The sequence below is a fragment of the Ursus arctos genome, unplaced genomic scaffold, assembly GCF_023065955.2.
Source record: "Ursus arctos isolate Adak ecotype North America unplaced genomic scaffold, UrsArc2.0 scaffold_12, whole genome shotgun sequence".
Classification (NCBI taxonomy): Eukaryota; Metazoa; Chordata; class Mammalia; order Carnivora; family Ursidae; genus Ursus; species Ursus arctos.
Window position 1 is genome coordinate 514,118 of NW_026622786.1, and position 10,452 is coordinate 524,569.

Consider the following 10,452-nt stretch of genomic DNA (forward strand, 5'->3'; position numbering starts at 1 on the left):
TATCCAGTTTTCCCAACACCATTTGTTGAAGAGCCTATACTTTTCTTAGTTGACCATGTATGCATGGATTTATTTCTGGTTTCTCTCTTTTGCTCCCTTGATCTATGTGGCCATTTTTATGTCAATACCATACTGTTTCCAACAGGTATATGAAAAGGTGACCATCATCACTAATCAGCATGAAAATGCAAATCAAAACCACAATGAGATACCACCTCACACTGGTTAGAATGGCTAAAATAAACAACAGTAGAAACAACAGATGTTGGTGATGGCGTGGAGAAAGGTGTGTACACTGTTACACTGTTGATGGGAATGTAAACTGATGCAGCCACTCTGGAAAACAGTATGGAGGTTCCTCAAAAAGTTAAAAATAGAAATACCCTATGACCCAGGAATTGCACTAATAGGTATTTACCCAAAGGATAAAAAAAATACTGATTCAAAGGGGCACGTTCACCATGATGTTTATAGTAGCATTATCAACAATAGCCAAACTATGGAAAGAGTCCAAATGTCCATTGACTGATGAATGGATAAAGAAGATGTGGTATACACACACACACACACACACACACACACACACACACACACAGAGGAATATTACTCAGCCATCAAAAAATGAAATCTTGCCATTTGCAATGACATGGGTGGAACTAAGTGAAATAAGTCAGTCACAGAAAGACAAATGCCATATGATTTCGCTCATATGTGCAATTTAAAAAACCAAAAAGAGAGAGGGAAGGAACCCATAAAAGACTCTTAACTATAGAGAACAAACTGAGGATTGATGGAGGGAGGTGGGTGGGGGATGGGCTAAGGGTATTAAGGAGGGCACTTGTTGTGATGAGCATTGGGTGTTATATGTGAGTGATGAATCACTGAATTCTACTCCTGAAACCAATATTGCACTATATGTTAACTAACTAAAATTTAAATTAAAAAAAAAACAAACAAAATTAAAAGAAAAAAGCATAATGAGATATCACCTCACACCTGTTATAATAGCTATTAAAAAAAGTCAAAAGCTAACAAGTGTTGGCAAGGATGTGGAGAAAAGGGAACCACTGTACAATATTGGTAGAAACGTAAACTGACACAGCCTTTATGGAAAATAATATGGAAGGTTCTCAAAAAATTAAAAATAAAACTACCATATGCTCCAGCAATCCTATTTCTGGGTATATACCCAAAGGAAATGAAATCAGTATCTGAAGAGACATCTGCACTACCATGTTCATTGCAGCATTATTCACAATGACCAAGATATGGAAATAATCTAAATGTTAACAGATGAATGGATAAAGAAAATGTGGTATACAACATATATTATATTATATTTATTATATTATATTATATTATATTATATTATATTATATATCATTATATTATATATTGTATTATATTATATTAATTTTTAGTGTTATATATAATGTGATGCATAATAATATGTATATTATCAAGCTTAATACATAATTACTTATTCATGACCAAAAAAGCTGAACTTAAGTAAAATGGTGGTTACCAGAGGCTGGCATTTGGGGATAAAGGAAAGATTTTTTGAAAAGACAAAAAGAAGTTATGGGGCACCCGGGTGGCTCAATCTGACTCTTGATTTCAGCTCAGGTCATGATCTCAGGGTTGTGAGTTGAGCTCTGCATTGGGCTCTGTGCTGGGCATGGAGCCTGCTTAAGATTCTCTCTCTCCCAGATTTTTGCAAATGTTTTGTCAGGTAAAGGGTTAGTATCCAAAATCTATAAAGAACTCATCAAACTCAACACCCAAAGAACAAATAATCCAGTCAAGAAATGGGCAGAAGACATGAACAGACATTTCTGCAAAGAAGACACACAAATGACCAACAGACACATGAAAAAATGCCCAACATCATTTGGCATCAGAGAAATACAAATCAAAACCACAATGAGGTACCACCTCACACCAGTCAGGATGGCTAAAATTAACAAGTCAGGAAATGACGGATGTAGGCAAGGATGCAGAGAACGGGGAACCCTCTTACATTGTTGGTGGGAATGCAAGCTGGTGTAGCCACTCTGGAAAACAGTATGCAGGTTCCTCAAAAAGTTGAAAATAGAACTACCCTACGACCCAGCAGTTGCACTACTAGGTATTTACCCCAAAGATACTAATATGGTGATCTGAAGGGGCACATGCACCCCAATGTTCATAGCAGCAATGTCCACAATAGCCAAACTGTGGAAAGAGCCCAGATGTCTACCACCATATGAATGAATAAAGAAGATGTGAGATATAGATAGATAGATGATATAGATAGATAGATGATAGATAGATATATATAGATATAAAATGGAATATTACTTAGCCATCAAAAAATGAAATCTTGCCATTTGTAATGATGTGGACAGAATTAGAGGTTATTATACTGAACAAAGTAAGTCAATCAGAGAAAGACAATTATTGTATGTTCTCATTCATAGGTGGAATTCAAGAAACAAAACAGAGGAGCCTAGAGAAAAGGAAGGAAAAATAAAACAAGATGAAATCAGAGAGGGAGACAAATTATAAGAGACTCTTAACCATAGGAAACCAACTGAGGGCTGCTGGAGGACAGGGGACTGGGGGGATGGATTAACAAGGTAATAAGCACAAGGAGGACAGGTGATATAATGAGCACTGGGTGTTACATACAACTGATGGATCACTGAACTATACCTCTGAAACTAATAATACACTATATGTTAATTAATTGAATTTAAATTAAAAAAAGATTCTCTCTCTCCCTCTCCCTCTGTCCCTCCCCCTGCCCCTCTCAAAAGACAAAATAAATCAAGAAAGGAGAATGGTGGTTGCCATTGTTGCAATGGTACAGAGTTTCAGTTTTGCAAGATGAAAGAGTTCTGGAGATGGGCTGTTGCACAACAAAATAAATGTTCTCGATACTATTGAACTGTATTAGATAGTAAGTTTTATATTATGCATGTTTTACCATAATAAAAAAGAAAAAATAACTATTGGATTATAGCCCAAAATATAAAATAAATATTCATGAGTCTACACTAATACAAATAAGCGATTAAACACATAAACAAATAGTGAGAAGGAAGAGACAAATTTCCTGTACAGAAAATTCCAAATGATTTATGTTGATACTTCACCCTCAATGACAGGGAGCTTACTCCCCACTTCACATGGTGACTTCCTTCCAAACATCACACTATTCGAAAGATGGGAGATGAGGGGTAGGCTGAGGAACATTTAACTTTACAGTGGGAAAACCTGACACACACTACATTAAGTCAGGAGATCAAAGTGATAAATCATGTCAGGAGTATGTACTTTTCATATAACGTGATGACAATGGAACTTTACCTTTGTATTCTTTCTCCCAAAACCCCACAACTTCAGTCTAGTCATAAGAGAAACATCAGGCAAACCCAAATTGAGGGATAGTCTACAAAATAGCTTATCTGTACTCCCTCAAAACAGTCAACATCACCAAAAACAAGGGAAAGCTGAGACACTGTCGGTCACGAGGAGCCTAGGAGACAAGATGACTAAATATGGTGGCGTATCTTTAGGTGGGATCCTGGAACAGAAAAAGACATTAGGTTAAAACTAAGGAAATTAGAGTAAATCATGAACTTTAGCTAATATATCAACATTGTTTTGTTAATTGTAATAAATGAACCATATCCATGTAAGATGTTAATAATATGAGAAACTGGGTGTGGAGTACATGCGAACTCTCTGTACTAGCTTCTCAACTTTTTTGTAAATCCAAAGCCACTCTAAAAAAATAGGGTCTATTAAAAACAACAACAACAACAACAACCAAAAAACATCAAAACTTAACTCTCCAAAGAAAATGAGTGCATACTTTGAGTTTTTCTGGTTACTTCTCCCTTTGCCCCAGTATTCCTGCCCAGTCCTACTCAGACTTCTCATAACTCTTGTCCTGTTAGGAGGACTTGAGCATCCTCACCCTGTAAGTACAGATGGTCCCCCACTTACTATGGTTTGACTTATAATTTTTTTAAAAGATTTTATTTATTATTTATTATTTATTCGACAGAGATAGAAACACCCAGCGAGAGAGGGAACACAAGCAGGCGGAGTGGGAGAGGAAGAAGCAGGCTCATAGCGGAAGAGCCTGATGTGGGGCTCGATCCCATAACGCGTGGGGCTTGATCCCATAACGCTGGGATCACGCCCTGAGCTGAAGGCAGACGCCTAACCGCTGTGCCACCCAGGCGCCCCTGACTTATGATTTTTTGACTATGCAATGGTGTGAAAGCAATATGCATTCAGTAAAAAACCATACTTCAAATTTTGAATTTGAATCTTTTCCTGAGCTAGCAATATGTGGATGATACTCTCTTGTGATATTGGGCAGAGGCAGGGAGCCCCAGCTCTCTGTCAGCCACATAGTCACGAGGGTGAATAACTGATACTCGCATAGCCATTCTGTACCTATACAACCATTCTGTTTTTCAGTTCCAGGGCAGTATTCAGTAAGTTGCATGAGGTGTTCAAAGCTTCATTATAAAACAGGCTTTGTGTTAGATGATTTTACTCAACCGTAGGCTACTGTAAGTGCTCTGAGCATGTTTACAGTGGGCTATGCTATGCTGCGATGTTCGGTAGGTTAGGTGTATTAAATGTATTTTCAACTTACTATATTTCCAACTTATGATAGATCTTTTGGGACATAAATGTATTTTAAGTTGAGGAAGATCTATAATGAGAGCCACTGACAAGTGTTAGCAGAAGCAATGAGGTTAGATCCAAAGTTTAAGTAGAACACCTTGTCCTCTGCATGATGAGCACAATGTGGGGGTGCATAGGGAGGCAAGGAGCAAAGGTGACAAGATTAAAGGCCATTGCAATAGCTGAGGTGAAGAATGATCTCAGTCCAAGCTTGGGGGTGTTGGCGGGGCTTTAACAAGGAAGTGGTCATCGGTGGGACAGGGTGGGGAAGAGAAGGAAGAGGAGAGATGATGTCTCTGCCGAGGTGAATGCACAGACGGTGGTATCATTGCCCAGAAAAGAGTTCCTAAGGGGGAAACATGGTGAGTGTTGCTATGGTTGGGCGGGGAGTAAGGGATGCTAAGTGCCATTTGGGTCTGTTGAGTCTAGCTGCCTGCGGACATCTCAACAGGGATGCCCCAGGCATATCCTCATGGCTGTGGTAAAATAGCTTCAGGGGGCTTGAGACAACCTGCCTGAAATGATGGGGTTAAATAGTTAAAGGCAGGTGACTTGAAGCATTAAAGGCAGAGTTTGTCCCAGGAAGGAGAGGGCCCTAAGTCCTGGTGTGACTGATGCCAGTAAAGGCTACAGAAATGTCAGAGAGGGTAATGGCTACAATGGCCTTGGATCTGTATTTCTCCAGCCTACTGAGCACGCCCTTGATTCCAGTGGGCTCAACCTTTCCTTTCTTTAGTGACACTGTCACTGTCACTGGTCGGGACCAGTCTTAGGATTCTCCTCCTCCCATCTTGCTCAGTTCTGCTTCTATCACTTTTGTAAAGTTTTCCTTAGCCAAGTAGATAGTCCATAAGACTCTTAGAAGCCATTCTACAGAGAGAACACCCAGGAAGGGACCAGAACCCAGCCAAAGCCTGCATACCTCTCTGGTATCTTCCCAGAGCCCTTCCCAAAGTGAGAAGATGAGAGGAGATTGGAGGTGCTGGACTGAGCTTGGCCAGGGGCTAGGATTGGGCCTGGTGTGTGTTGTAAGGCAGTGCTGGACTGAGGCGGGCAGATCCTCCTTCCCCCAACAAGTTTAACTGGTCCCTGCTTCGTGACCAAGAATTGGCAAGCATTGCTTTCAGGTGCATGAGTGAAATTGTTTCAGTTTGGTATTGGTTTAGTTTCCTTTTAAGAAACTGATGAATGTATTGGGTGATTTGGGGAGCAGAATTAAAGACGTCTTTCCTCCTTTGGGAATTGGCCAAGAGAGTCTGTTGGAACCATTGACCCACACACAGATTTTTATATGGTGAGAGACACATGAGAAAAGACGAACAGAATACAGGATCCCAGGACTTCCAGGATTTATTCTGTATTATTGTACACACTTAGAGATTCAACTATAATACTGGGGACGAAGTCAGAGTTAGTGTAGTAACTGTCTCCTCAAGCAGAGGTTCTGGCCACATGAGGTTGGGACTGAGCTCATTAGGGCTGGGTGCTGGACAATAACTTCCCCTTCCCCTAGCCCCGTCAAAGAAACAGGAGGACAGGTCAGGCAGGTTCACAGATGAGGCAGGCCACCCAGGCTGAGGACCTGAGATTAGCGAGGCCACTGGCTCTCTCTTCACTTGTGTGGGATGGCCTGAGAGCCTCTGGGATACTGTGCGTGCTTACTTATGTTTTGGGGGGCCATACACCCCCTGCTTCTGTTATTGTTGCTCTGTGAGGGGTAAGACTTCTCCCTTCAGTGGCTGAACTGGCTGGGTGTCTTAGACCTGGCCAGGAACAGGGACAAAAGCAGGCTGCTGCACCTGCCCCTCCTGCTGCTCTGCCGGCTCTGGCTGCTGCTCCTGCTGTTCCAGGAGCTGCTCTTCTTTCTTTTCCAGTTGCTCATTACCCTTTGCTAGCTCTTGATGCAGTTGCTGGTCCAAGAGCTTCTTTTCCTGTTCTAGCTCTTCCTTTTGCTGCTGCTTCCTTTGTGCTTTCACCTTCTCCAGCTGGTGCTCCAGATTTTTTGCTTCCTGATGTTCCTCACACTGTTTCTTTTGCTGCTGCTGCAGTATTTTCTGCTCCTGTAGCTCCTCCTTCTGCTGTTCGAGATGCTGTCCTAAGTGCAGTTCGTGCTCTTGCTGCTGCTGCTGTTCCAGATGCTTTTCCAGGTGAAGTTCCTGCTCCTGTGATTCTTGCTGCTGCTGCTGCTGCTGCTGCTGCTGTTCCACATGCTTTTCCTGCTCCTGTAGCTCCTGCTGCTGCTGTTCCAGATGCTTTTCCTGCTCCTGTAGCTCCTGCTGCTGCTGTTCCAGATGCTTTTCCTGCTCCTGTAGCTCCTGCTGCTGCTGTTCCAGATGCTTTTCCTGCTCCTGTAGCTCCTGCTGCTGCCGTTCCAGATGCTGTTCCAGATGCAGTTCCTGCTTCTGTGACTCTTGCTGCTGCTGCTGTTCCAGATGCTCTTCCAAGTGCAGTTCTTGCTTCTGTGACTCCTGCTGCTGCTGCTGTTCCAGATGCTGTTCCAGGCACACTTCGTGTTCCTGTGATTCTTGTTGCTGCTGCTGTTCCTGCTGTTCCAGATGCTGTTCCTGCTGCTGTGGCTCACATTGTTGCTCAGGCACCCCCTTCACAAGAGTTGTGTGTTTCCTCTCATGCTGCAGGGGGATGTCCCCTGGGAGCCTGGAAGGCATCTTCTGGCACAGGGTTGGTAGTGAAGTTGGCTGTTTCACTTGCTCCTGCTGGGTATCGATTGGTGGAGAAACAGGCTTGAGGGGCTCCTGACTGAGGGCAGGGGGCAGGGTCACTGGCAGAGTGTGTTGCTGGGACATCCTGGAACCTGCTTTAGATCAGCCTGAAAAACAGAAGGGGTCAGAAGGGTGACTGAAGGCAGAGGGAGTGGGTGAATCCCCAGAATCTGCAGAAGGGCCTCGTTTCTCAGCATCCTTTCTCATTCCTTGGGTTGGGGCTCTCCTACCCAATCTGGGCTATGTTTCCCAGAAGCAGCAGAGTGAAGGGGAGGAGGGGGAGGGCTGAGAAAGGCCCTCTTAGGAGTCTCTTGTTCTCAGATAGAGCCAACAAAGAGGTTTGTCTTCAGAGTTACTGGGTGACAGTGGGCTGGGTGCCATTTCTTGCCTAATCCTTGCCTCTGTCCCTACTTCTGACCTCTATTGACCAAGAAGGAGAGATGACTTCTGGGGTTATGATGGGAAGAGGTGAAGTCCTAGGAAAAGAAGGGTGCTTCTGGAGGACTCCTGAGTCCTAGAAAATCAGTGGCCCATAGCACACACCCTGGACTACTCACACAACATAGTATCAGCTTAAGTGTCCCACTGAAAGGTTGTATGTTTCTGAGCAGGTCACTTAGTCCTGCTGGGTCTCAGATTTCCCTCTATAAAATTAGCAGATCGGCCTCTTCAACGCCATGACCTCCAACTCATGACCTTCGGAGCTTTAGCTACAGCCCTAGCACTTGGGGGACAGGGTGGGGGGAAGGGCTGGAATGTTGCTGGGAAGTGGAGCCAGTTCTTCCAAGTCTTGTACTTCTAAGTTGGCTTTTCCAGCTCCTGCTTTGCCTGGGTTTCTCCAAATAGAAGATTTTCCCCCATTTTGCCATTCTCCCTTCTGCAGTACAACAAGAGTTACATGCATTTCCCTCAAACCCCTGCCCCACTAAAGAAGGCACAATCATGGTCAACCCAAATCAAACAGTTTCAGGGAAGAAATTGACTGTACTCCCCCTCATCCCCATCTTAACTCTTTTCTCTCTCTCTCTCTCTCTCTCTCTCTCTCTCACACACACACACACACAGACACACACTCCAAAACATCAAAGATGGGACAGGAGGGGAGGGGATTGTTCTTTCTTCTATGTTTTCATGCTATGACATATGTCCTTCAGCAGAGTGACCTGAGCCCTCCCAAAAAGGCATGTAGTCCAGTTGAATCTCCTGAGAGTGATCCATGCACCCACCCAGGCTGGCCACCCTAGCCACCTTCTGGTGTGCTGGATAACCCTGGTGCCAGCCCCAGTCCTCCCAGCTAATGCTTACCAGACTCACAGTGGGGATGGCTGCAGAGGCCTCTAGTGGAGTTCTGAGCTGGGCAGGAGCCAGGGTGCCCTTTATATGGTTCCCCGGTCCAACCTCCTTCCCTGGTTGAAGGAGATGGACTGGTTTCACCACTCAAGTTGGTCAACTTCCTTCAGCCCCTTCCTGACTCATCACAGGCACCTGAAGCAGAAAACCCCTCAGGGCCCCTTTCCACAGAGACACAGAGAGAGCTCTGGGGGCTCTGTCACTCCTGTGATACTCATCTGACCTAGGCATGGGGAGGTGAGGGAGGCATCTTGGGAAACTGGTCCCCTTTTCCTATTGCTTTGTGACCTTAGCCAAGCCTTTTCTCTGAATCTTAATTTCTTCACTTGTAAAACAGGGTCATCCTGATAATTAGGCCTGGAGATTCATTTCCAAGGACATGGAAAGGAAAGTTATGTGTTTCTATGGGATGTTCAGGCTGGGGTGTGTGGTGTCAAGGTGGGAAGAATCGCATCTCATGAAGGGATGGGGTTGCTGGGGATTCTCTTGGCCACTAGCCCACAGTCCATCTGCTCTCAGGACATATCTATAACTCCGTTCTGCATGGAAATAAATCCTGTCGTGAGGGGGTCAGACTTTAGACCAGAAGGGTCAAGTAGAAGGTTTGTAGGGGGTCTTCTGCTGTGAGCTAGGGGCTGCCTTGGTCCCATGCCCAAGTTTGTAGTTATAGAAGTTCTCAAGAAAGCCATGCTCATAAATACTCCAAAGCATGGACCACTCACACAAGGAAACAGGTATTAAATATACAATAAATAATGTCATAAATATTGCTTTTTATGATTAATTTTATTGTTTTTTTCTATAATTTTCTTGGAACACATAAAGGTATAAAGATCAAACCAAATCACCCATTGCTTTCTCCAAATCATTCTCTAAAAATAGCTTAAGCAACTCTTCAGGGTGGGAGTTGGAGATTATCCCTCCTCAATGACAAAAGTGACCCGGCTTATCTGGAAAAAATTCCAAGTTCACTGCATGGTTTCAAAGACCCTCACTAGGTGTCCTCAGTTCCTAGGACAAGTCCAGGGTTCCCACCTCGGCGCTTGGTGTCTGCTCTTTCTTGGCCAACAGGCTTCTGCAGGGTCCCTGGCTCTTTGTATCTTTTGGCTTCCAAATAAGTGCTGGGGTCTGCCAGAGAGCCTTCCTTGTCTCCCTACCTAGAGGCTTATCTTCTGGTTCGCTTCATTTCACTAATAACAGTTGAGAGCCCTTTTTGTATTTGTTCGCTTGTTTCTTTTTTGTCTTTCCCACTGGAAATAAGCTCCATAAGGAAGGGTTTTGCCTGCTGTGTTTTCCACCATAGTCCCAGAATTTATCATAACCACCACATATACAAAGTGCTCTATAAATACTCGTTGAAGGAATGAATGAATGGTGAATCTCAGCACCTGGAGATAACCACTACTAAACATTTTAGCATTGTGCATGTACACATGTGTATATAAACAAAATCAAATTGTGACTTTGCCTTTCTTTTTAATGACTGGGTAATCGCTTATTTTGTAGACATCATTTATTTAAGCTCTCTTCTTTACAACCGAATCAAAAGGAAATATTAGAATAATACTCATTTCTGGGGCTAATTTTGAGGAGTGTCCTGATTCCCAGTGGTTTCCTGATAAGCACCTCCTTCCCAGCCTCAAATAGATCTATTTATAGTGTTAATTTTGCCATGTGCCTGGGGCTCAGTCTG

The 10,452-nt window shown here is 43.6% G+C and overlaps 1 protein-coding gene across 2 annotated transcripts; it reads right to left on the minus strand.

Annotated features, from left to right (window-relative positions):
• Window positions 1-6,024: 6,024 nt before the first annotated feature.
• On the minus strand, window positions 6,025-8,807 carry IVL (involucrin). 2 transcript variants are annotated; one of them, XM_044379659.3, is made up of 2 exons: window positions 8,724-8,807; window positions 6,025-7,516 (listed from the first exon to the last, which is right to left on the minus strand). In XM_044379659.3, exon 2 carries the CDS (start codon window positions 7,491-7,493, stop codon window positions 6,447-6,449), a length of 1,047 nt encoding a protein of 348 aa, XP_044235594.2. In that variant the 5' UTR covers window positions 7,494-7,516; window positions 8,724-8,807; the 3' UTR covers window positions 6,025-6,446. The 2 variants fall into 2 exon arrangements, with proteins under 2 accessions (XP_044235594.2, XP_026342422.2); XM_026486637.4 differs by having other exon boundaries at window positions 8,715-8,750.
• Between the last annotated feature and the right edge of the window lie 1,645 nt (window positions 8,808-10,452).